Genomic DNA, 27,578 nt, shown 5'->3' with positions numbered 1-27,578 from the left:
TATGAAATGAGAATTCATAGCTTTACATGCTTTCACTTTAAATTCTATTTAAAGCATTCTTGGGATTTTTGCAAGACATTCCAAACATCCAAATCAAGCTCTTGCCTTCCATAATTGCTTTTTTAAACTTTTACTATGAATATGACATTGTACTTTTTATTTAAACTCCAGCATTTTTTCCTTGTAAAGAAGCATGGGAGGTTAGAGATGAGTTAGCTATGTGAGCTGTTACAGTATTCCTGGGATGCTCCCTGGGACGATACCCTGTGTGACCTTGAGCTAGTCAGCCTGTTGTCCACCCACCTCTCCTATTTGTTCTCTTATATGTTTGTACAGAGCCACAAAAAAATGGCATTCTACAGTTACCAGGGGCTGTATCACCCACGAGGAATATCATACCCATTTTGCTCTGGACACTGTTGTTTTGCCACTGAAAGTGAAGTGATGCTGTTTGAAAGGATTAGAGTCGCTCAGTACCACCCTACTCAGAGCCCTGGCACCGTAATTGCTGTCAAATTAGTTCTGTTCATGCTACAAGAAAAAAAACATTTCAGGCTTTTCTTTTACAGAACTGTACTGGATGTCTTTTTCTTTATATACAAATAAAGATCTAATGACAAGAAAAATTGAATCAATGACAAATGAGGAGCCTGCATTTCAAGGGACACCATCAAAGAGCTGAAGCCTTCAACTACAATTCTCTTCAATTGCTAAGCAAACAAGTAAAATTCTCAGGACTGAGGGTGTTTTAAATCTATCACTCTCCAAATAGAGGATAATATAAAAAATATCCAATAGTACACTGTGATTGTTGTTCCAGAGAAAACTGCCACTGAACATGCCCCTTGTACTAACTGTTCGCAGAAATGTTTTTGTATCATTCACTTCACCTGCTACCTGGGAAAGCGCAAAGTGTTACCAAAGCTTGCTGCTTTCTTTTTCATGTACTTGGTGATCTTTCTGATTAGTTAATATTTAAAAAAAATATATAAATTAAGTACATGGTTAATACTAGTTTTTGCACCAAAAAAGTTATCTAGTACCTTTACACAGTACAGAGCAAAAAGTGAAGGTTGGTAAGTACAAACAGTAACACATACAAGGGAAAAAAGACTCCAAACAACCTACGAGAGCATCAGCTTTTGGCCACTTCAGCTGCCAGTGGGTGTACAGAAAGTCACTGCTGGTAGCACAGGAGGTATGCAGTGATTTCAACAGGAAGGCAGGTGAAATCGCCTAAAACTGTACAGCTTTAAACTGATGTGACTGACAAACAGAGGATATTGATTCATTCAGTGATGAGCGGAATGGAAAACACAGAAGAACTTTGAGTATTCATTCCTTCTAATAACCTACATGGGAAGGTACTTCATGAAATAATTAGATGAGAGACTTAAATTAAGCAAGAGGAAGTACTTTTTAGAATAACATATAATTTAACAGAACTCATGGCTACAGAAATACAAATACATTTAAAATACAATCAAATTAATGAGAGAACTATCCATAATGCTTTTCTTCAACTCTACTGTAGCACTACAGTAAACACAAAGGCTATCAAAACATAACAAGAAAGCTGGAGCCTGATGGATTATTAGAGGCAAATGTGACCAATCCATCTGAATATATCTGTCACGGAGCTCTGTTTGCTGTAAAATTGTGGCTGGCACAGCTGGTGACTGCATGTAATCAACATTTTTTAATTACATAAAACAATGCTTTGAAAAAAATCAACAAACTAGAACACAAGCCTAAAAGAGCCCAAACATTTAGAGGTGAAGTCATGTGAAGCTTACATGGGGGATTTCCATCTGGTACCATTTAGGTGGCTGTCAGTTATGTATGCCTCTTCTGCTGCTGTTAACACATGGGCCAAAGAGTGTACCAAGCATCCTCACGAGACGGCTGGTTACGTATGCTGACAAAACCAAGCAAGGATGGTCAAAACAAATCATTGTGCAAGCAACTAAAGGCGTAAAGTGTGGGGGGGGAAATAGAAACCCTTACATTTGAGAGCATAAACTCTCCATATCTTTCTGCTCTTACCATCATAGGCTCCTTTTCTGAGGCTGCCTATATTAACCAGATGCTGGACATCAGTGCAGCATCACCTGCCGCCTACCTGCTCCATTCCTCTTGGTGGGAGAGATGCTGGTGAAATACAGAACAGCAGAGTCACGCCTTCCTGGGGCTGGAGATTCCCCACATAAACGTACAATGCACCACCTCCTGCTCACATGCAACAACACTGGGTCTAGGATACGTTCTAGCTCTGGGAGTAGCTTTGTACACCCAAGTAATGTCCTCTGGCTTCCACCACACTGAATGTCCTTGCATCAGGTCTGAGCTAAGGTCCCCATGCTCTCCAACACAGAAGTATACACAAATGTCCTTCTGTTGGACTCGGGCTACAGGAAAGTGATGGTACAGAGCAGTAGCTCCCCCCTTTTCCCCCTAGGGTAAAATAGGGGGTACAAATCCAGCTGCAAACAGCTGAAAAAATTCTTTGACAATTTCTACTGACTTGCTACGAATTATAATATTTTCATATAGCAGTGGTCTGTTTTCAACAGAACTGGGAATTAATCAGCACCCTGAACCTCTGGGTATCTGCAGCATAGGATTACACAAAGCTGCTATGAAGTTATATTGTAATTTGGCTAACTCTAGAGAGATAGATACCAGCACAACATAGGATTAAACTCCAGTCTGAGTTCTGAAAACAGTTCCTGTCTTTATGGCAGTTTGTACAAAACCCTCACAGCCAAACTCTCCCAAGCCATCTGGGGTGGCTGAAATCAAATGCTGCAATCTCTTCCCAGCTTGGTCCAACCAGAAATATTCTAGATAGGCTGCTTGGAAACTTTTCAGAAAAAAAACAACCTAAATCCACACTTTGGCTGCTGAGAATCCCACCAGCATGCTACATTCCTGTTCTGGAAAGGGAAAAAAAATACTGAAACACACCAGAAACTTACCTCTGATGTTAGAAAAGGGTAGTATAAACTTACTAGAGGGTTGCTCCAGCCAGATCTATTGAAACAGACACAGAGCCAGTTCCCCTACAGGTGGGGAATAAACTGTCTCTTCATTTTACCAGTCTTTTGTTCAGATCTAATGGAAGAAAATCAGCAAGCTGGCAGGGTTAAAGGAGTACAGAGGCCTTACGCACAACTCTGGCTCCTGCAAGAGCACTCCTTATACAATCCTATCCCTAACCCACCCGAATGTTCACATCCCATCTATGCTAGTCATTAAGTTCTCTGGAGTTGAGAAGACTACGTCAGGGAACACACTCAACCATCACAAGCTGATCCGTACCAGCAAAGACCCAAACCAAATCCTCAGGCAGCACCTGTGTCCAGCTGGTGATTCTATTCCCAACAAAGCCAACTGCTCCAGGTAGAGTACCCAGAGGCTGAGCAATTCTCTTGTCCATAATATATACACACATTGAAGAGGTTGAAGAAAGAGCACAGGAGTCACAATGACAAGTGGAAATCACTGCAGGAATCTGGAGATAGTAGTGATATGGGTTTTGTTACTAATTTTACATGCATACATACTGTAGCATGGGAGGTTCCTCTGTGTGCCAGGGGGCATTTCTGGTAACAGCCAACAGCCTCATTAGTACCTCCAACACAGGGAGGAGTCTGCGTATGCTAATTGTATTACTACTTGCTCTTTGGACAAAAAGAAGTAGTATAAAGGCACCTTCAAGGACTTTGGACTCTCATTAGGTTGATGAGCACATTCACGCTGCTTATCTGGCTTGGGCCTGGAGACATGTGCTCCATGAGAAAGGGAAAAAAAACAACCAACCCAAACCACACAGCAATACAGATCCACCAACCTTTTCTTACACACCACATCTCTAATAAAAGACTACTTAAAGATTAACTCTTAACATAGGAGGCCAGGACTTTGCATCTTCTAGCATAGCTGGCATCGCAACACTTCTCCATAAGTTCTGTCTCATACAGGAAAAAGAAAGGAGAGTAGAAGCAGCAAGGGCTCTGTGAAAGCTTGCAGTTTGTGGTTATGCTGTAGCTTATTTTCAGCAGGTGTTTCTGATGGACATTGTGCTAAACTGAAGTGGTTTTAACATCTATTTTCAGGATGACAGGCCAGCAGCTTTTCTCCAGCAAGCATGAGGTATTGGCATGCAATATGACCACCCTTTATTTACATGTATTTCTTTGTAATGTCTGTCTACCCTTGCTTCTACCAAAATATGCAAGCTAAGCATGCCAACTAGATTGCAGTTTAAAAGTGATTTTCTGTAGAACAGGCTTCCACAAGCCCAAGTGAAACCTTACACAATGCTCTATAAAAACCAAAACAATTAATGTCTCCTCTGTGGCAACATTCACACAACCACTGGCAAATCCACACACTTGTAGCGTAAGCCACCTTCATTCACAAATCCAAGCACAGATGGCTTGCGTAAATTTGGGATACCTCTTTTCCACTGACCTAATTGCGGCAGGACTGCAGCAGCTCATACCACATGTTTTGTTACATTTTTTTCACTGTAGCTAATCATAGCTGTGTCACACACTTACAACTGCAGTGAGTCCTTAATATAGCAGTGGGTAAACAAACATCACAAAACAGCCTGCACAAGAAAGAGGGATGTGTACGCCTCAGGGATGGCTTGCTCATGTTTAACAAGTGCTCTGAAGAAGAATGTTCCAGGCAGTGTTACGTTTCTGCCTAAACCTCTCTGAGCAGCAGTTACCCTTTGAACGCTTGATGATAATCCTAATTTAAAGAACTAGGACCCTTCAGATGTAAACAGCATTTGCCTTTGCAAACAGTTACTAACCAAATGATACAGTACCCCTTATTTCCCAATTAAAAAAAAAAAAAAAAAGTTCAGCACATTATGTTTACAGTTACTATAAATAATAGTCTGGGGGGAATGAAGAATTTTTCAGAATAACTGTTTTCTGTGATTCCACGTCCTCAAACAAGCTTCTGACATCCCTGCTTTAGGAACACAGGTGATCCTCAAGCAAATTCCATGCAAATCTTAAACTCACTACCAGTAAGGAAACTAAATAAAATCCAGCATCCTCAAAAAAAGCAGTATGAATATAATACATAGCCTTGTAGTGGCTGTATTCCATATCACCAAAACAAAATTGTTTTTAACATGTATCTGCTTAGGGATCCAATTTTCAGCTCAGCTTCTCTCTGAAAACTCATCCTCACTCCATTACTGACAGCTTCTACTCACAGGAAAAAAAAAAAAAAAAAGGTGGAAGTAAAACAAAGGTGAATTAATTTCAATATAAGAATGAATAGCTCATACAAGGAAAAGAAAATTAAGAAATTCGAAGTGTTTGACTAGAATGAATGTGAATACAAATCCAGGATTGTGGTGTTTTTCGGTTTTTGTTGTTTGTTTTTTTTAAAAATAGTATTTAGCCATGCTCTGAGACTGACAATCATAACATGAGAAAAGAAAGGATTTAAGTTTTCTTTCACACACATAACTCCATCATCTTATAATCTGCAAAGCAGCAGCAAGTCAGCTCTACTGTTACTTGTCTATGGATGGCACTTTTAGCCAGTATAAAGTATTCAAAACCCACAACCTTAAGGAGAAGAGCCACCTCCCTTGCTCTTTATCAACAGGACAGTCCAGTATTTAAAAAAGCCAACAGTATGCACCACCATGTAATGTTATCCCACAATGTGGAGACTGAATTAGCTGATAACCTTTGGAGCAGCCCAGCAGCTGTTAGAATCTGCAGGATAGGATCTCTTGCAGAAGGCTGGAGTTCAGTATCAGCTCAGACAACTGCAGTCTTCTGTCTCTCCTCGTGCACTTCCTCTAGCAGATGCCTCCTGCTGTCCTTCCCACCTGGGACACAGTAGGTCTCCTTTTTCTTCCTTTGCACCATCTTCCTGACTTATTCAGGTGATCTCTTCCTTCTCTTTTCCTCAGCTTCTTCACCTTCCACCTTTCCTCCCAACAATTCTCTGCTTTCTCCAACTTAAACACAGAGTTAAGAACACCTACTGGAGTGCCTCTGCAGAGGGCTTCCTATACGCTACAGTGCAGAGCCAAGTGGCCTGGTCTGGTAGGATACTGCTAGAGCCCATGCTCTACTCTGTACAGTCGCTCCTGCACTGTGGCTGTTCTGATGTGGGAAAGGGATGAACAGTTACTTGTGAGTAACTTGCTGCTGCATCACTCACTGCTGTAGCACCAGGTTTGCAGGACCAGGCAGAATTCACAGAAGACTGGCAACCCTGCTATACTGTCACAGATTTCTTGTCATCTCCTGGAGGGATCAGGGGTCACAAAGAAAAACTGGCAGTTTGCTCTTGTAGAGAAAGCCCAAAGCCAAGCTCAGTCAAAACCACATTGCCAGATAAACTTTATTTACAAACATACAAGCCTCAGAATTAGCGTGCTGAAAAGCACCAGGACCACAGGCCCCAAAGACAGATCATCACCTCTTTGGCAAGCATTTCGAGGACAACTGTTGCAAATGGTATGAATGCTTCTCTCCCCCTCTTTGAAGGGAGGACACAGCTGAATATGACCTCCCTGTGGCAAGTTCGGGATGATCTTGTATCCTCCAACATGAGACAAGCTGCTGCTTGCACTGAAGTTTTGCTGTGAAGTGTCCAGAGCTCTTGGCCCAGCACAGCACTGCTTTATTTTAACAGTCCTCAGCTAACAGATTTGATGATCATCATGAATACAAACCATCCTGCCAGGGAAGCTGATACTATCTCCTCCAGATAGGAGAAGAAATACTTTACAAGGGACATGTAAAAAGTGGAGAGTAGAAAAAATGGCTCCCATCTTCCCTCCAATGACACCCCAAAGACAACAGTCCTGATATCCTATGCTAAAATTGTGTTCTTTTCTTTTGCTTTTCTACCTCTCCATCACATTACCAACGCAAAGGTGAATTTCTACCAGGAAGCCCTCGTATCTATTTCTCATTCAATCCTGAAACAGCCGTAGTACAGTGGAGTTGTACTGCCCCCCACCCTCCCATAACAGTTGATGTTTTCTGAACTGAATTCTAGTATTTAGAAGCTGTAACCACCTCTGGTTAAAGAGATCAGCTTACATCATTGGCTTTAAAGTTTTTCTTTGCCTCTTTCTGCAAGAGGCCAGGAAACCTGGATGTGATATGGCTCTAGTTCTTCTGGAGTGACGTAGTCTGGAGCATTGCCCATCAGGTCTCGTCCCCTGAAGGATTTAGGAAAAGCAATGACATCTCGGATACTTGGAGCATCAACGATGAGAGAGATCAGCCTGTCAAGTCCTAGAAGTAGAAAACAAATTGGTGAACCACTTGAGTTATGGCCCTATATTATTTCCTCTGATTCAGAAAAATCAGAAAGATGGAGTAGATAGTATTACTGAGCTTGAAGAATAAAAGTGAAGCAAGGGAAAAAAATTCATCTCGACCAGTAGCAGAGAAACATACTTCCCTGAAGAGCAGAAATGCCTAGCAAAATAAAGCTTTTCAGTATTACAGAAAGTTCTGCAACACACCAAGGACTGCAAGAGAGAGACAGTGCCTTTGTAAAGACAGCATAACAAAACCAGAGCAGCTAAGTGGCAGGAATGGTGTCAGGGCTCTGCTTAACTGCTCAAAGCTCTTGATCAACCAGTTCTGAAGGATTACAACAACTAGGAGGAATTCAAAAAGAACACAAGCATCTCGGTGATTGGATGGAGGGAAATCACACTGGAACACCACAGGTTAAAATGCTACCTTTGTTTTTTGTAGGTTTGTTTGTTTGTTTGGGGTGGGTTGGGATGGGGGGGGTGAGTTTGGGGGTTTTTTTTCTTTTTAAAACCACAAACTTGCAGGGTTCTAGGAAAAAAAGTCTGGCATTATCTGAATTACTAAGCGAAACAAGTAAGGAAGAAGGGAAGCGAGACTGAAGCAGAGGGCAAGGTTGTGGCAGTGACCCAGGGCATGAAACAAAGTACCATGCTATCCCAGGCCTCTAGGCATGCAGTACAGGGAACCTGTTCTGGCTGCACAGGAATGAGAATAAAGATGACCTAATCCTAATGAATACCCTGTTCTACAAACAGCAGATAAGGATCATCCTTAGAGCCACCAATATGTGATTTGGTCCTTGCGTAAGAACTAAATCACACTATGATGCTGGGGAGGAACACCAAAACATTCTGCACTTGGTGACGAGACCTCTGTTGCCTTCTACAAAGCAGCTACAGAGATGGAAGCACTGTGTAAGCCCACACAGTATTACCATGTTCGTGTGCTAAACAGCAACACCAGAACAGCCATCTCTATCAGGAGGAGACAAGGCTTTTGCTAACAAGCATGAGGCTTATTCCTGGGATCTAATATGCCAAAAAAGAGTCACAAGACACCTGCATCTGGAGAGCTACAGAGCACTTACCTAAAGCGATTCCTCCATGAGGTGGAGCTCCAAACTCCAAAGCCTCAAGCAGATGGGAAAGCACCTCAGAATCCTCCTGCAAAATTACGTAAGAAGCATCACTGGACAAGCAATGCTCTTTCTACTAGCAATGCAAGATGAAGGTATGATGAAGTCATACATCACTCAAGGCTAGGAGTTATGTTTCTTTATCTGAGAAGCACACAAGTGTTTCTTTCAGAATTTGAAATGATTATTTAAATTAATTAGTCCTTTAAATCCCCAAAAGAATGTTAGAGACATCTGTAGGTGTTACCTTCAGCACTTTCTCCAGCACAAAACGCTGTTGTTCTGCACTATGAATTCTGATGGAGCCTCCTCCAACTTCACTGCCATTCAGCACAAGGTCATAGTGCTGGCTACGGGCCTGTAGAAAGAAATGAACAAACACTTCAGCAAGGCTGGGGCACAGCTGCGTCTAACAACCTGCACACAGACAGCAAAGACACTGGTAATGAAGCCACGACATACAACACTACTACTCTCAGTGGTAACTTGCAGTTCAGGTACCAGTCCTATCAGAGGCATGGACTGCTGCTGAGATGTGGGAACAGTACAAATCCTTTTGCAAAGTTGATCAAAACCTGAAGCAACGTGGGATGGGTCAGAATATAAGACTCCTCACCTTAAGCAACTGTATCCTATAAGCCCTTTTGTCAGTGGCACACATGGATATTTGATGCTCAGAGTAATCTGGAAGCCATGTACAATATGGCTTTTCCGGACATGTACAACATGCAGTCAGTTCCATGAAACATCTCCTCTTTTTACACTAAAACCAGCTGCTACTTGCCTAGTTTTCCATGACACATAGCTGTAAAAGAGCCAGCATGGCAGGCATGAAGCGAGTTACCTTTGTGGGATCAGAATAGAGGAGGCTGGTATCTGAAGGATGAGGGGCAGTGAAGGGGTGATGAGCAGATTCCAGTTCAGTGGGATTCTCTTCCTTTGGGAGGAAAAGGGGGAAATCCACCACCCACAGAAAGTGAAAAGCTGTAGGATCACGGAGTACCAGCCCAGTCGCCTCAAGGAGGTCAGCGCTCTCCAACCGTAGGTTTCCTAATGCAGAGCACTGTAAAAGAGAAGGGAGATAATGAGATGGAGCAATTTTACTATCAGGGAAGTCACTCAAACACCAACCAGGGAAAGAGTGTTTCATAAAGGTAGCATCACAGACAGCATCAGTTGTAATGCATTGTTGCCTTAAACACTTTTGCCTTGTATTCTGAAAGATATCACCTTCCTGCTGAGGCAGCAGCAGCTCCAGAGTTTGACAAAGACCAAGTAAGGAGCTGGAAAATCCATTTTCTTCCAACTGTTCTGTCTTCACAGATCTTTCCTAGACTAACCTCAAGCTCTACACAATTGTGGATTAACGGGGGGAGCACAGGTAAGATCTGCACTTTGCAGACAGAGAAATGAAGGCACAGAAAGAGCATATGACAAAATTTTGGCTATCAAGCAAAGCATGACACTTTGTCATAAACCAATGCTTGGAAGGCAATGTCTGCTGGCAAGAATATAGAGAAGGGTAAGGACAGAATCTTCCTTCACTGCTGCTAATAAACAGCTGTGCTTCACTCTCATCATCTGCTTATGGGAGACAGAACTACCTAGTTCACATTGTTTTCCAATCTCTCTTTGACGCTTTAAAAATTAAGTTGAGAGAAAAAGAGGCACTGATTTGTTCCTGTTTTATATTCCAGCCTTCATCTCAGTTACGAGTTCTTCCCAGAATGTGACTTTGTGAAATAAAAGCAAGAGGTATATTTCATGCATTATTTGCTGTTGCTATAGCTTCATCTCCAGAGAAATATGGAATTAGATGATGACCTATTTTAATAATAAGAAGAATTAGACTAAGGTCAGATAACATCAAAGCCTTCACATCAGTAACATTCAACTCACACAGCCACCCAAGAAATGCTTCCTACCACTTGCTTGTGTTCACCAGCTGCCAGCAGTACCACATCATCCACCTGCATGTTCAGCACTTGGATAAGCTCCGACTGCTGCTTCTCACCAAGAAACTTTGTAAGCAGAGACTTCAAGCTTCCATCAGGCCTGCAGATAATTTCCATGATTTCCTAAAGAAAGATATGAGTATGTTCAGTCCAGTGCTGCCCTCTCTTGTCTTGAAGCATCACATGCTCAGGCACTGACTCTCAGCTATTAAAAACTGCTCTTCTACCTTCCTCTGCCTGCAAGTGCCTTTATACACACTTTGTCATTCACCGTTTCCAATGCCTCAGCAGTGTTTGTCTCACCTGATTAAACTTGGATTTTGCAGACTCCTTTAATGACTGCAAATCTTTATTTTTAAGATATCTCTGGGGAAAGAGCAAGAGAAGATACATTAAACATTAGCAAAAACTATGGAAAGCCTAACCAGGATTCAAATCTACTGACTGAGCTGTTTCCAAACCTCTCCAGTTCTTTTGTTTCTAGTGCAAGTCCTCATGAGGGCTGTGAAATAGGAAAGGGACCACAGCACTAGATTGCTGCTGGGTGTCTTCTCCAAGGGGTCCTTTCAGGAAGAGGCCCCTCTAGGCTGTACATCTGGCTGCACTTTTTCTCCCTGCTCACAGATCAGATGTAGCTGGTCAGCAGAGTCAATCAGCTAACTGCCTCCAGCATGCAGGAACAAAGTTGTAACACCACACTGTTGATGGGGAAAGCATAGCTCAATTTGGAGGAACAGAGGGAAAACAACTGGGCTGACTCTCATGTACAAAGAAATGCAGTAGATGTGAAGACCTGCATCAAGATCTTGATTTTTTTTTCCAGCTACTCTAATGTTTAGACAGGCTCAAGAATCCACTTTTGTTTTGCTCAAATGCACACCCTAATGCCCTCTTGTGGGAAGCCAGTTACTTGCACTTTGTGCCAAAACAAAAGGAATCTCAAGCGAAACCATGGTCAGAAAGCTCTATTCCCCAAATAAAACTCAGTTTTTAGTGGATTTTTTTTCCCCATACTGCCCAAGCTGCAAAGATGCCCACAGCCAGAATTAAATCTGCTTCCCTACCAAAACACATGGCTATGTCAATCTTCTACATCTGCTGTCAGCCTTGGATTTGGTCTGTGAGATTCTTATTACGAGACGTGAGTTGTGTCCCCAAATGCAGCAAAAGCAAACATGAGAAGGGCTTGTAACCACCCAACCTTTCTCTCACTAGTCCAGAACAGAGCTGTGCCATACCTGGCTCTATTTCAATCTCTTGCCACAGGGCACAATTTATTATTTAGATGCACATTGGAAGCCATCCTTGCCAAAAGCAAGCTGAAGCCCCAAGAGGCTTCCCTATCCTCAAGGGATCTTGCAGCTCTGTTCTCTTCCTCCCCTTCCTAAGAGTAATATATTTTTCCTGTCGCCTGATTGTCTCCATTCTAACGCCACTCAGCCCAACCTGACATCAATTACAACCAATCTCAAGTTCCCTGAAGGACACCACTCCCCCAGTAATAGCAAAGAAGATCTCCATACCAACAAAGGAATTCAAATTGGCATTTTTTTATTTCACATAAACCATAAGCAGTATGTAAAGCACCACTTACCACTCCCTGAGGGATACAAATGGCTTTGACAGTGCCATGTGGGTAACTGAGCGCATTCTGCACAAACTGAATGTCCAATCTTCGTAAAAAATCACTGATATCCACTATCTGAGAAAGGAGAGAACACAAGAAAAAGCAGTGGTGGTGGGAACATGAAGCAAAAATCCTGCATCTGTATCTTAACACCTTCAACACCATATCCTGAGACACCATTTCTTTGCTCAGAGAAATCAAATGGTTCACAGAAAGAAATGAATAGCGCCAAGCCGGAATAACCATTAGGAGGCCGAGCACTGCAGAAAGAGAAATGCGAGACAGCCAGGAAAACCCAAGGTTGAGATGGCGACATCCTACCACAGTGAAGAGAGCTGTACACTGAAAAAGAAACCCCCAAAATTAATTCCTGGGGAAATAGAAGATGCTTTCTTGCTTTTCAGCACTCTTCCTCTTAATACATTTGTCAATACTCTTATTTGATACTCTTATATATACAAACAGTGTGTGCACACAACCACAGTCTGTTATCTTGAAAATATCTTCAGGCCATTAAAAGGCTGGAAAAGCCCGTCTCATGAAGCATGCTCACCAGGAGTATGCTTTGGAGTGCAGCAGGTAAAAGCACTTCTGGTATCTGTGGATGCCTTACGGGCTTCTGTTCCTAAGACAGTCAAGATGCATTGCTTCCTACTACTACCTTATCTTTAAAATAAAGTTTTCTTAAAACATACATTTTCCACAGCCAACTAATCAAACCCTCTCTTCTCCAACAGATGATTACCTGTACAAAGCAGCAACAATGGGATAGACACCTTGGGTAAATTACAGCATTAAGAACCCCAGCCAATCAGTATACATGATCCAAACAGATTATTAAAACACTAACAGAAAGGAAAAGCTGCAGGTTTCCAATGGGCAAACCCTCACCTTCATCCCAAAACGAGTGTCTGGTTTATCAGTCCCATAGTCAGCCAGTGCCTCCTTGTATGTCATGGAAGGGAAAGGAGTCACAATGGGGCCTCTTTCCTCAGGCCAGCAATATTGCAGGAGGCCCTCTATCAGTCTCTGGATCCCAGCTTGATCTACAAATGACATCTCGATATCTATCTTAAAACAGAAAACAAGAGGGGTGATTCCACATTAGCTACAGGTTTTGCCTTTGCACTGCCACTTGCAGAAGCTCTTGACTTATGAAGCAGGCATAACAAGAAACAATGTACTACATGAAATCATAGCATGACTGCATTAGACTGAGGATGCGCTTATGATCTCCCTACACCCTGATGACTCAGGCAACAATCTCCTCAGAGAACTGAATGAGGTAATGATGGCAGGGACTGAAGGAGAAGCCTTGAATGAACCAAACTAACTCTGCCTGGGATCTCAAGGTTGAAGAATGGAATGCCCAACCCAGCAGGACAGAAGGAGATTGCATCACCAAGCACAATCTCTGCTGCAACACAACTCCCACATCTACTGCATCTGGGACTGTGCAGTCAGCCAAGGACAGTAACCACTCTGATCATGTCCCATACTAACTTCAAAGTGCTGTGTCTGTGAAACACAGCAAACAATGTTGTACCCCCCAAGAAGCACAAGAGCTAGCAGAAACTAGGCCTTCAGAAGGGAAAACAGCTACAAGCTGTTTGGGGTGAGGAGGAGGGCAAAGGCAGTGTGAGCTGGTTACCTGAGTGAATTCAGGCTGCCTGTCAGGCCGTGAACCTTCATCTCGGTAGCAGCGAGCAACCTGAAAGTACCTGCAATAGTACTTTTACTTAGATAACTATTTAAAGTACCCTAAATTAAATTATGGCTACAGAATTGATCATTAAAAAGGGGAAAAAGAAAAAGAAAAAAAAAAAAGAGGTCTGTTCCCTTTGCAGCAGATGATCGTAGCCCTGGTTGTTCTCATCCCCTCCAAAGCATGAAATTTTGAGTGGAAGCAACTGAATCAGCAGCTGTATCCATCTCCAACCATACCTCCAGACGCATGCGGAGTCTACCAGGTGAGCTGTGTCCCAACAGGGGCATCACAACCCCTTTTCCCACCTTTTGCTCCAAACCTGGACTCTACTAACAACCGTGCAAAATTCACTCATCCTCAAGACCTGGCCTGCAGTTCATTGCGTGAACAATTGTCTCCATCTCCTTCAATTTTATTGGAGAAACAAGCCCAATTAAAAGCTTTGTACTCGTGCACCCTGAGAACATGCTTTCCTTGTCTCAGCCATGCTCAGCTGCCCAGCCTCATCTGAACTAGTCCTATAGGTTACTCTCAGAGAGGCTTTTATCACACACTAGGTTTTCTGCCCTTCAGGCAGACTGTGCTTCAGATCAGGTTTCAATTTAAAACAGTAAAGAATTCAACCTCCAAACAGGATACATCTCCTCTTACTGGGAGGCATTATTTCTGGGGGGCAAAGGGCCTGGCCTACCTGTAAAGCCCTAAGTATTTAAGGATCCATCTTCAAAACACAAAATCCTTGGCAGTAAGTTTTTGGGGAAGTATCTAAAACCTCAAAGATCAAAGGAAGCAAACCCTGGACAGGACACGCAGAGAACAGGAGTCCAAGAAACTCTTACCTGTCCAGGCCTCCAACCATGAGGAGCTGCTTGAACTGCTGAGGACTCTGCGGCAGAGAGTAGAACTTGCCTGCTTCCCTGGAGGGTACAAGGAATTCTTTTGCTCCCTAGCATCAGAAAGAAAAGCTCAGAAAATTCAGCAAATAAGAGGCCTCAATTCCTGACAGAGAGCACAGACTAGAAGCACAAGAGAAAAGGACCTATTTTCCCCAGTATGAAATCCCACTTGTGAGGAAATGGCTGTTTGTACATTACTCTTAAAAAAATCTGTTAACCAACTTGGTCCAAAATATCCCAAAGAAGGATTCTCCATCTTCTGCTCTGAGAGACTAATGCATAAGCATACACCATCCAGGACAGGGGTTTAAATACAAGAACTTCATGTGCTAGCTGCATCAACAATTCCTGGGCTTCAGCTCCTTCTCTGTGATTATTTTCAAAATGACAGAAAGGAATATAAACTCAAATTAACATTACTTGAATAGTGCCACTGCAGTAACCTACTAGTTAAGAGATAAATGCTGATGAAACAGTGCTTAGAGGAAGTTTTTTGGGTTCATATCTGGCTGTCCCAGGACAGGATTTGCATTCAATACGTGTTCTACAAGACAGAAGCTTTATTCACTTGAAGGGTCAAAATTAAGACACAAGATATCACCTCTCCCCTTTCACTCCTTCTACGTTTAAAAGTATCCATGTATTGTATCAGAAATTTGCATGAGCTGTTACTTAGTGAAGGAACAGCAGTGAAGGCCAAGTGGCGACTGACAATAATTCAACCATGAGCTGCCTATGCAATCGCAGGAGGCTAAAATGATTTACTAACAGAATACATACCCCTGGGGTTCTTTTAAAGAGCGTTGGAGTTTCTACATCCACAAACCCTGAGGAACAAACACATGCTTCAGACACAGAATATGCTGAGAGCAAGGAGAACTAGTATGACAGAGTAGGCTAGAGTAGAGTTAGTCAGCAAAATAGGTAATCTAGCACACCATGTAGCCTCTCCAAAATCTAGAGATTTTGCTGCTTCTAAGAATAACTTGTGTAATGACAGATTTAAAGGCTCTGAGCTACCCTGATGTCCTGCCAGAACTGTTGATGACAGAGGACTCCACACAGGCTGAAAAACTGTTAATTCTCTATCCATTTTGAACTAGGCTTTGCTTTTCCAAAAAGGACTTCCTGATTTTAGGATAAGCAAAAAAGCCCTGTAAGAAATCCATCCCTTTGGCATGCCTCAACTTCAGTGACCAAAAGAGGGAAACTACCTGCAAAAGGCTTTTTCTCACTGGATATAGCTCATTCGAAACAACTGGTTTGTAGCATGCTAAGACATTTCAATATACTTTGTCCTTCAGGCTTGCCAACATTCCTCTAAAGACCCAACTGCAAACAGACACATCCTTACTAAGTGGGACCAGTCTGGAGTACCAATCTCCCCCAACAATAGGAAACAGAAGAAGGGAAGGCTAAAATGTTTGCAGCACGCTGTTCTTCAAGCACTTTTCTTACCATGGAGGTTACACAGATATTCCCGCATCCTCATCACTATGTGTGATCTCAGCCGCAGGTTATACTGCAACTGGAAGCTACGCAAGTCCAAGTAGCGATACTGCATCCGCAAGGCCTCCGATTTCTGGAGACAAGAGATAATTAGGATTAACATTCAAATTTCACGTCCAATGAAGGTGCTCCTAAAGCCACAGGACGAAAGCGGGAAGCTAAAAAAGGATGCTGCTCTATTGCCACAACCCACCCATTACCCACAACCTACACAGGTGAACATCAGCCACTGAGTGTTTCCATGCATGACAATTACTTTAAAAAAAAAAAACACAAAAAACCCAAAAAACAACTAGACATTTATTGTGATAAGAGCTGCCTCAATACAGCTCAGGATTTTAGCCCTCCTTATTATCAGTCCACTGCAACAGACTGTAGCAATCTTCCTTGTGATTTTTAAGCAGAGGAGTGGTATCATACATGGATCTAAAGAAACAACTAAATGGTGATACGTCGTTATTACAGACAGGAAAACTAAAGCAGTGCGGATGATGGGATTTGTCTGGGACTCAGAACACAGAAAGAACAGGCCTAGTTCCCCCAATTCCGACACCTATGTATCAGTCACAGTTCCAATGGCACAGAGAATATCTTCAATTAACAGTGATGTCACTCCTACATCATGGAGCCTGCACTAAAACTAACCCCTTATAAGACTGTGTACTTAGAAAGAAAATCCTTTGGCTGACTAGCTGCTTATCCAGATAAGACTAAGCACCCTTGCCTTAAAACACAGCAGAGCATTGGCAGGTTCCGTTTCACAGTCTCAAAAAAGCTAGCGCAGCCTGATTTCTTTCACTCTTCCCTTTATCATCTGCTCTTACAGTGGTATTTGAAAACCCTGTGCACTGGAATCATTCAAGCCTTGTTTTCTGCTTAACTCTAATTATAAATGCATCCTCACAGCTAAGAAGCAGCACCCCTGTTTTAAATACCATCCTTCCCGCAAAGCAAAGCTGTGAGAACCAGATGAAGCTCTCAGATGTTTTGCCATCACCCTGGGCAAATTCCCCATTTATTGAAAAGCCACCACTTTGCTAAAAAGAGAAAAAACACAGACACCTTGATAAAATCCTTGATTTCAAAAGGAAGCTTCTTGCAGGAGTTTAGAATCTCTGCAGTCTCTGCCTTCACTTCAATATCCCCCGTTGGCATTTTCTGGAGCAAAAAGCCAAGAAAAAAAATTAGATGGAAAACTTAGGGAAAACAGTTGGACAAAGGTATTTCACAGATGGTCGGGCGGGGGGGAAAGAAACCCATGTGATTATCCTCCCTGCCTTCTAACACAGTGTAACTCAGGGAACTTCTCTCAAGGACAGATTTCTCCTAGATTTCCCTTCTGTTCAGAAAAACACAAGTCACTTTACCAAAGAGGGTGTGCACTTTCCTAGTAGCATACTGATCTCTGTAAGAAATTTTGCCTTCTCCTTGAAGGACATGCTGAGCACAGAGGAACAGTCAGGCACAGACCCTGCTAGGGCACATGCATGTGGACAAAATGCTAGTTCCATTAGCTTACATTTCAGTGTGCATTAGCAGCATCTCCATCAGTCCTTAATATAGGTCAAAAAAGGCAACTTGTGAGGAACTTCTCAGAAGTTCCAGTTCTGAACACCAGTTCTCAGAACTAGCCTTCTTTTTCTTAGATCCCAAGGGAGAACAGACAGCTTTCCCCGCTTAGCACTGTGCCACATCAAAGTTCATTTGATCATACAGAACTCTTTCTATTTACCAGGGGGAAGCATATACAACCTTCCAACAAAATGATACATGATTAAAAGAAATAAAAGCATTGCTTGAAGCCTGCATTCTTTATGGACATCTGTAACCGGTCAGAACAAAACAAGTTACGGTCATAAATCCACGTTCTCTTTTTAGGTCTGCCAGTGATGGGATACATACAACCCTGATATATTAATCTACGGCTGAGTACAATGAAAGCTGAGGAATGCATAGCATTAAAGAATTATTCAACCTCTATTTCCCGTACAATGAGAACAGTAAAATCTATTCCAAGTGAGAAACAGGTCATCACATGCTGTGGAACTTGTGATGACAATACTTATTTTCAAGAAAAAGAAATCCTCAACCACACTTTGAAAGCCTGAAAAAGCTAGCCATTATCCTTTCAAAGGGCTGCAATACAGTTTAATTCATGGGTGTCTGTAATGTGCTTTGAGGTTCTCCTAAGCTACATCTCATAGCAGTTATTTCACCTCACATTATCTGAGGATAGATTGTCACACACCTGGAACTCATGGCAAAGCTATGACACAAAACCCACCATAATCCTACTATCCAGTGTTCTTTTCCACAAGGAATAAAATTCCTGAGAGACCCCAACATGCTCACCGGATTCTCCTGTCCTGGGGGCCGAGAGGACACAATTCCAGTCACTCGCACAACAGACTCCACTGGGGCATTAGACAAGAGCTTCTTCACATGGGAATGTGCCTGCAAGAAGATGACAATGTCTCACAGAAATTCAAAGAACAAGACAAATGCACCATGCTCAAGGGCTTTACTTCTTAAGAGCCCATTTGAATCCAGGATCACTCCTCATAAGCCAGAGGAAACAGCAGTAATGTTTCTGTTGCAGTGTCAGATCAGGGCTCTCATAACGCTTAAATCTACTTGTGAGTCAGAGCACTCAGTCTGACAGAGTACTTCACCCTGCTCTCCATGTCTGATGGACCCAAGCTACCAAAGGAAAAATGAAAATAAAAGAGATTCATATCTTGGTAGCACTTACCTCATCCTGTGGAAGGATGATCTGGGTCAGTCCCTGGAAATCCCTCAAAACCAGAAACAGGCCTTGTCTGATCCATGAAAAACACAAAAGGAAAAACATTTTTTTCAAGAATTCAGTATTCTTCTGCTTTTTAAGCCAAAGCACATGGTAACTAGCTACTTTCTGTACCTTGTGACTAATGTCAAAGCACTTCCAAGTAATGTATGTACAGATACTTTTCTCACATCTGAATCTAATCTGAACAATTAGTTTCAGATTTTGCCCAGCCACAGACAAACAATGTGCAAATAACCAAGAAAGGCAGGATTTTAACTTGAACATTAATCCCTGTAGAGCAGGGACTCTGAAATCGTGCAATTTCCTGCTGGGAAGCATCGTTCAGATAAACACATTTAGATGAGCAATAAAACTAAAGTTCACATGGATACAGAAAAAAAAGCCCAACTACAAAACAAGAACAACATTGGTCCCATAGAAAATTTCACATGAACAATCCACACTCTTAGACCCACAATCATAAATCTTGACCTCTTCAGCTGCAGTAGAGACAGCTACCATTGTCCTTAATCCATCAAGAAGCTGTCAAATGGAACACGCTCCGGCTGTCTTTAAAAGCAAGAGCATAATGATCACATTGCAACAATCCTAGCTCTGTTTCCTGGAACTCCACCCATGACTGTTCAAAGATGAGATGCTCAGGACCTCCTAAAAAAAATAAACCATGCAGACTATCATTGCAGAACAATGCTGGATAAAAACCAGCCTCTCTAGACCATAAAATGCAAAAAGGCAACTTTTGATACAAATTAATTTCATGAAAACCACAGGACCTATCTCCATTTTGCAAGCACACGTGCAGGAACAGAACATTTCAGAGCATCATCTATGCTGTATGCAGACATGCCTTTCAGTCTACATTTCAAAAACCGTTCAACTCCATTAGGAGTGATTATACCACGCCACCTATAGCAAACTGTTGGAATTAACATTTCATCCTCTGCTTACTACCTTTTCTTTATACTCCTTTTCTAAGCAAAGCTTGCATACTTTAAATACGCATCATTAGATGCTATAGTTGAAAAGACAAACAACATTGTTTGCTTAAAGTTTAAGAACATTATATAAAAGAAGTTATTTGCTTACAGCTGTTAGAATTGCTATAAATACGCTATTACTTGTTTTCTCTCCTACACAACAAGGTTAATAATATTAAACTGCTTTACAGTGATGTAATGAAGATCAATTAAGATTTGCTTGAAACTCTGAAATTTTAAATACTGATCTGGTCTCAACTGTTTTACTCACTTCAGAAGTGACTTCTGCAGGATATGAAAAGATAACATGAAAGTGGTTGAACCCAGGCCTAAAGCATACGTTGGATCTGGCAAATAAGTATCTCCATTTTCACCTTGGTTTGCATTTACCTTTGATACTGAATCCATCCATACAGTGTGACCTCTTGCCCCACATGAGCAGAACGCAGCTCTCCACAAGTGTTGGTCCGAATGACAAAACTATTGAAGTCTCGAATAAAAATAATAAAATCTTTCGTGGCTTTTGCAGACAACTGAGACAAAACAGTTACAGAGTTCCCCCCCATCCCAATACAATTTAGACATACACAAAGAAATTACTTCATATATCCCCAATAAGACATAAGGACGTGAAATTATTCTAAACAAGTTTTTAAGAGGGATTATTTCTATGTCTCATTCAAACTTCCATTCAGAAACCTGTACACAGTCTTGCTACAAACTGTTGCCCTGCAAATTTCAGGGGCAAGAAAAGGGAAAGCTACAAATCAGTCCTGAGGCACACTGACAATTCCACATTCGAATCCAGAAGACACAGGAGATAGGGGGCTTGACAAGGCAAGACTGAAACAAAATGACATGCACCATATAGGTGTAAATTGAACAGTTTCCTGCGTGCAACTACCAGTAAAAGGCCTGAACCACGATTATAGAAGACTTTCCACAGACCCCAGTGTGCCTGGCATCATGACTTAGTTATAAAACCAAGCACACTGTTTACAGAATGTGCCAGAGATTCAGCTTGCAAGGAGAAATTTGAAGTATGTTAATACCTAGACATATATAATTATATGAACTATTCTCCCTTACTACCTTCATCACAGCCTTTACAATTAAAGGTGTAAAGTAGAGGTCATGAAGGTTTGTTTTCCAATTATTGTTAGGCATTCAGCTACCCTTGTTGTTTACAAGTTGTGTGCTACAGAAGAAAGAGGGTCACAAAAGCAAAGTAAAAGCTCAGGAATAAAAAAAAAAAAAGAAAACGAGACAAAATGGTTTTGATATACTTTGAATCACAATTCACTGTGAGATGCCAAAAACCAAATAAAAACGTGATTTAGAGAAGACACTTTAAAAAGTGATCCAGGGAAAACAATTTATCACAAGTGTGCCTTTAATCACCTGTGCAGACTGCCCTGACCTGGGTCCCGGGGAAAAAAGAAAGACAACCACATCCCGGAGGAGGCAGTGGGGATAAGACAAACGCTCCTTTCTCACCTGGAGCCGCCGGAGCCGAGGCAGAGGCCGCCCGCTGCAGAGCCCGCCCGCAGCCCGGCCGGGCCAGCCCTCGGGCCAGCGCGGCCAGCGCCCTGGGCAGCAACCGGGGAAGGGCCATCTTACAGCCCTACACTTAAACCAGAAACACCAGGGGACCGTCACAAACCTGCGCGTCGTTAAACATAAAGACACGTGAGGAAAAGCGCCAGCCCCCGAGCCTCAGCCTCTCCCCCTCAGAGGCAGCCCTGCCCGTGGCCCGGGGGCTGGGCGGGGACAGACTGGGGCACCGGTAGGGAGTGGCAGGGAGGCCCCCAGCTCCCCCCCACCCTCACTGGGGAAAGGTCTCCTCACCCTTAGCCGCGGCGGGGCTGAAGAAACCTGCCGCCGCCACTGCTACCACTTCCTTCTCCTCCTTCTTCCGCTTCCGCCCGCCACAAACATGGCGGCCGGGGCGGCGCCCCGCCCGGCGCGCCGCGGGGGCTGACGGGAAGGGGGTTCAAACGGCCCGCGGCGGGAAGCGGCCCCGGGGCTGGTGTCGGGGATGGAGTCGGTGGAGGGGGTGGCGCGGACGCTGCTCAGCTTCGGGCGGTTGTCGCGGGGGCTGCCGTTTGGGCGGGCGCACGGCCTTAGCTCCAGGGATCCGCTGCTCCCACTGGCGCCGCTCTCCCAGGTAGGGCCGGGCCGGGATGGCGGCGGGGGGTGGTGGTGGTGAGGAACCTACTTGTCCGCTCCGGCGGGCGGCCCCGCCGGCGCCGGGCCTTGTCCCTGAGCCGAGCTCGGTCCCGCTCCGTTCCCCGCGCCGGCGGGACCCTCCGCCACCTCAGTACTGCCGCCTCCCGCGGCGCTGCCCGGCGGCAAAACCGCCCCTGCTCGGGCACGTAGCCGGCGTGCGGCGGGCCCCTTCGCGAGGCCTGAAGACGGAAGCTATCCTTGTTTGTTGGGTTTTAATATTATCTTCTGAATTTCTTTTTTTTTTTTTTTTTTTTTAGGAAAACGCAGATCCCCAGAGAACAGCGTTTCTGCTGCGCAAGCAGTGGACCTTGTACAGCGTGACCCCTCTGTACCGATTCTCTAACGCTCACCTGAGGGATTATGCGAGGCTGCTTAGTGCCTTTATCGCTGCCGAGAAGCAGAAAGGATTGGCGGTGGAAGTAGGGGTTGAGCTGGACATCAAAGTGGCTGTCTCCAGCCTTCCATACCTGAAAGGCAGTGACCAAGACCAGGCTGCGATTCTCGTGCAGGTAAGGAGTCTTCTAGCAGTTTTGATAATTGTAATTGAGATTGGCATTTTACGAGTTGCTTTAGCTGTCATGAAATACTCAGCCTCTCAAAAAAAAAAAAAAAAAACACACCAACTAAACCCTAGCTGTATGGAATAACTACTGCAGTACCAGTTGAGATTTAATGAAAGTGAGTCCTGCCTATTTTTAACTGGAACAGAACATCACATAAGCAATGGATACACTTAATTGCAATTTTGAGTTCAACTCTTTGATACGATCAGAGTAAGACTACAAGGAGTAATCTTTGTCTAATTTTTCAGTTCAGCAGTCAATTTCCTGCAAGAACTCAGACAAGTTATTTAGCTTCCTGGATAAAGTTGGTATAATCATACCTCCTGGCTGTAGCTTCAGCCTAAATAATATTTCTGAAATCTTTTGCCTCAAGCAAAAGATGCTACTGAAATGCCAAGTTCAGTATGGCAATGCTTATAGGATGTACCGTGGATTGGCTCTTCTGAATTAAGCAGCATAAATTCAGATCTCAGGACTGTTCCTAGTGAAGTAAAAAGTGCTTTTCCCGCTATTTTCAACAGAATTGCATGCATCTTTTAGGAATGTAACAGACAGACTGAGTAAACTGTATGAGCTTTACAGAAAAGAATGTTGCACACGAGGTCCTGAGAAAAAACTTCTAGCAAATACTTGAAATTATAAAACAAAAAACATTTTTGGCTAAAAAAAGTCAGACTTGCTTTGTAGCATTCAAGTACTTCTTTTCCCCATCCCAGCTTTCTTCAAGATCACCAGCTTCCCCAAAAAACTCAGAAGAGAAACTGATATGGTCAGGCTGGTTCTGCTGTGTGTCTGGAGACGATCTTTCCAAGAATGTGCCAGAGGACTTCACTTGTTTACCTCTGTTTCTTGTTAATGGGGCAGAGTGTTACACATCCATTGTTGGAAGTTGGTTTCAGAAGACTTTTGACTGCTCCTTCCGCCGCTTAGCCATCAGCCCTCTCATTCTCAGTTGGATGGCAGCTATGTGGACTGGATGCAAAGTGGACAAAACTGCATCTGCCATGGAACTTGTTTTCTCTGTCCCCTGTCTGCCCCAGCCTCTGGATATTTCATACGCCATTCATCCAGAGGATGCAAAAGCTCTGTGGGACACAGTCCAAAAAACTCCAGGGGAGATCATTCAAGAAGAGGTGGATGTCTTTATGGACTGCCTTTACTCTCATTTCCACAGACACTTTAGGATCCACTTGTCAGCTACAAAACTGGTGAAAGTTTCTACAGCAATTGCCTCAGCACACTGTGATGGGATTATAAAGGTGAGGTTTTAAGCAGCATGTTGTCCTAACTAATGCTGGACAAATAAAATAGCTGTGCCTGTCTAGCAATGCCTTACTTTTAAAAATGAAGGTTTCATGTTTCTTATGCATAATTTCCTACAAGAAGTTGTTAAACCCACAGCTTTTATTAGTTGTAATTAGTTCTGGAGCTGAGGCAGCTATCAATACAGTTTTTTAGCACTGTATTGCAGCAGAAGCTACTAAACCTAGTCTTGGGTCAGAAATAGGTGTATTAGATGCAGTACAAACAGGGAAGTTTCTTTGTCCATTGGTATTGGTCAAAACTTAGGCTTAAAAAGATCCCAAACTTAATCAAAAACCTTAAAAAAAAAGTTCATTAACTTTCTAGTATTGCAGCTGTTAAGACACAAGCAGAAGACAAATATAAGTAAGCTACTATACAAAAATAACTGGAGTGTGAATGAGCCAAGAGACAACAGATGATCTTAAGAGTCAAAACACCTTGCTTGAAACTATTATTTCACTTGTAACCCTTTTCATAAAGGTGCTGGTCTTCCTATAGAGGTATCTACAATATCCTTTAAAACCATGGAGGATTAATCCTTCATGAAGTTTCTTCAAGCAATACAATATGGTCTTCTGAGTTACAGAACAGTTTGTGTAAATGCAATTGCTTAAACTTTGTCTGTGATGTACTGACTTCATTGTTCTGGGTACAGAGGGAATGTTAGAGGCTACAACTGGGACCCCACTCATGCACCTCTTCCCCGGAGCATGAGTTCATCAAATGAAAGAAAAAAAGCTTTGCTGGGAAGCATCTCTTAACATTTTGGCCTTTAAATGTTAGTGTTACATTGCTTGGTTTTATCTGTAGTAGTTTGAAAGTGGCTGAAACAACTTTTGTTGCCAGAAAGTAAACACAAAGAGATACTCAACTGAATAGGCTTTCTGAAGAAGCAGCGTTCTCTTCCAGAATGTGTGTTGTGCAAACTTAGTTATGGCTCTTCCCTAATGTGGATTATGAGTTCAAGTCAGACATATATTCAGTAAGGGACAATAGGGGTATTCAAGGAAACTGGCATAGTCTCCTTCCTGGCCCTCCTACAGGAGGATGGGAGCAGCCAAAGGAGCAGAAGTGCTAAGATTCTCACCTTCCAAAAAGCTGGAGTAGGAGCAGAGCATTTCTTATGTACCCTGCTTCATATGGGACAGGAGCAGAAGTCAGAGGGCTCTGAAAGGAGCAGCCTGTAGGCATGTGTGTTTTCTCCATATCCAGGGTGAAAATAGTAAAAAAAGTACCTTGCAAACAACAACAGAGAAGATGACTAATCGCATGGAACACTGGGTAGTTGGTTTCCAGCCATTTAAGGGTGTGGAAATCTGGCAATTGCAATTTTTGGTTTGACATGCTTTTTTTTTTTTTTTTTTTGCAGTTTCTACAAAGCCAATACCTAACTGGAGTGCTGATGCTACTGACAGAACTAGCAATCTCTCAGATAGAGTGAGAGTCATTTCAGCAAATCTTCATGCTATAAAAAGACTTAGTTTTGGAAGGTGTATGCCGACAAACCAATTGGAAACTTGCTCCTGCAGCATATTCTTTCCTTTCATGCTGGCTATCCAATGTTGGACTTCAACTCCTGCACTCAACTCCATAACTAGCTGTAATTCAATGCTATGCACAGTGAAGACAAGCGGACATTTTGCCCTAAAGAAGGGCTACAGTACAAACTTCTAATAGCTCATTAAGCACCTTTGTTTTATCATAGCCACTCTGTTCATTTATGTGTACATATCAGCCAGGGGCTAGGAGATAAACTTTGCAAATTCTTGGATGCAACTTACTGACAGGTATTTCAGTTGTTTCAAATAGCAAGTTGGTTTTCATTTAACTAGATAGCCTAAGCTCTACAGACCTTAGCCTTACCTAAACTGTGACTACTCTTGGGCTGATCTAAATGCAAAGTCAAGTACACCGGAGAAAGGGGGCATGCTCCACAATCCAGGGCAGAAAAATCCAGGTTTTTTAGCAAGCTAGAAAGGAAGTTAGGCTAGTTGGTAATGGGCCTAAAGTGTTCATCTATGTCCCAGTTGGGCTGAGATGAACTGCATGAGACTGACAATGGCCTTCGGTGTCCAGCCTGTTGGTCCTCTCAGACAAGTTAATACATAGGAAATTGAGGTCTGTGTGTAAGCTAGATATTTACTTTGGTTGATGTTTGTCATCTTGGATGTAATCTTGTTAGGCTAGAGAGCTCTTGGGGTTGGAGCTATCTATGGGTGCTGAAGTTTTATACTAGATCTCTCCCTTCTACAGCAGGTAGGATTTCAAAGAGCTAGTGCACAGTGCCTGGCTATAGCTTAAAGGAGCAGAAAGGAAGTAGAATAAGTGCATGCTAAGTATTATGATTTTGGTATTACAGTACTAAAGAAGTATTTGCCATCTTTTGCCAATAGATTGGTCTTGAGCAAAGTAAAGACCACCTATGCCTGATTAAATATATACTTGTATGGTACTTCTTTCCAACTATACCTTACCTGACTAAACTACAAATTGTTACCTATTAAATAATTCTGTGAACAGCAAAATTTAAAGTCTAGGGGTTTTTATACAATTTTCTTGTAATGGCTTCACACATGTGTAGCATCTCTAAAGTCTCGAGTTTGTGCTGTGACCTTCCCCTGAAGCAGGGATGCAAGCTTTCCCTTCTTTGCCCAACCACCTAATTTCAGGATTTATTTGTCAGCTGTCACTAAAAACATTCTTCATTCTTCTCCCCAGCAACATTGAGATGAACCAGCCATGCAAACATGTAACTGCCTAACATGATATAATTGCATATTGAGTTACTAATATATTTTAATCCTGGAAATAGATTATTAAAAGAAACATGTACTTGTTTTTAGTTTTTGTTTACTAGTTGAAGACTGATTATTTTTGCATGTAAAGGTTGCAGTCTGTAAAGTGGTAACTCTTACCCTGGTAGAAGCAGCTAAGCAATCTTCTGAAGGTTGTGACAGCTAAGCAGCTATTTAAACTATCACTTCTGGTGCTTTAGTTTCCTTTTATGAAACATCTTAGACAAAGTTTGCTTTCTCAATTCAGAGGAACACTGGGTAAAGCAGGAGGTCTGACATAAGTGGCACCTGTATTTGATTTGAAAACAGGACTGTTACACCCCTTAGTTTTAAATCTATGCTCAGCTCTTTCCAACAAGTTTGCATAAATAATCTCTAAAAAAATGAATTCCATATACCCTCTTTTAACCTCTTCCTTGCCTTAAGAACACAGACTAAAAGCAACTACAGCCTTACTCAGCTTTCAAGAGTGATGCTTTGCTAGGTATGTGTGGTATCTACTACAGCCTAGCTGTAAGGTATTGCTGGAATAAAAGGCTACGTTCTCTTTTTTACACGCTGATCTGCAAATTGGGGTATAGCCCTCCTTGGTAAATGCAGTTAAGGGAACAGAGCTAGACTTAGCCAGATAGTACAGATGCTTTCTTCCAGAAAAAGCTGGTTCTGCATGATGTACTTCTAAGCAATTGAGGGTGACACTGAACAGCAGAGTTTTAAGCCAGTTTTACTTGGACTGGTATCT

The 27,578-nt window shown here is 42.6% G+C and overlaps 2 protein-coding genes across 6 annotated transcripts; one reads left to right on the top strand and one right to left on the bottom strand.

Annotated features, from left to right (window-relative positions):
* Positions 1–1,531: 1,531 nt before the first annotated feature.
* On the bottom strand, positions 1,532–21,862 carry DARS2 (aspartyl-tRNA synthetase 2, mitochondrial). Of its 5 annotated transcripts, XM_075038508.1 has the most exons (18): positions 21,793–21,862; positions 21,442–21,607; positions 20,335–20,434; positions 18,911–18,977; positions 18,511–18,612; positions 17,221–17,316; positions 16,108–16,231; positions 15,430–15,476; positions 14,593–14,699; positions 13,697–13,766; positions 12,937–13,116; positions 12,013–12,120; positions 10,722–10,784; positions 10,389–10,541; positions 9,308–9,526; positions 8,711–8,821; positions 8,416–8,491; positions 6,376–7,298 (listed from the first exon to the last, which is right to left on the bottom strand). In XM_075038508.1, exons 2-18 carry the CDS (start codon positions 21,557–21,559, stop codon positions 7,111–7,113), a joined length of 1,929 nt encoding a protein of 642 aa, XP_074894609.1. In that variant the 5' UTR covers positions 21,560–21,607; positions 21,793–21,862; the 3' UTR covers positions 6,376–7,110. The 5 variants fall into 5 exon arrangements, with proteins under 5 accessions (XP_074894607.1, XP_074894609.1, XP_074894606.1 ...); XM_075038506.1 differs by lacking the exons at positions 20,335–20,434; positions 21,442–21,607; positions 21,793–21,862 and adding an exon at positions 1,532–1,918 and having other exon boundaries at positions 7,101–7,298; positions 18,911–19,409; XM_075038505.1 differs by lacking the exons at positions 20,335–20,434; positions 21,442–21,607; positions 21,793–21,862 and having other exon boundaries at positions 18,911–19,408.
* An 18-nt stretch (positions 21,863–21,880) lies between these two features.
* On the top strand, positions 21,881–26,773 carry CENPL (centromere protein L). Its single transcript, XM_075038503.1, is given in 4 exon segments — positions 21,881–22,111; positions 22,431–22,682; positions 23,453–23,995; positions 25,411–26,773. Coding segments are annotated over 4 exon segments (1,098 nt in total). The 3' UTR covers positions 25,483–26,773.
* The last annotated feature ends 805 nt before the right edge of the window (positions 26,774–27,578 follow it).

Source organism: Buteo buteo, chromosome 10 (genome assembly GCF_964188355.1).
Source record: "Buteo buteo chromosome 10, bButBut1.hap1.1, whole genome shotgun sequence".
NCBI classification, from domain to species: domain Eukaryota; kingdom Metazoa; phylum Chordata; class Aves; order Accipitriformes; family Accipitridae; genus Buteo; species Buteo buteo.
This window is presented reverse-complemented; position numbering and strand designations above follow the sequence as displayed.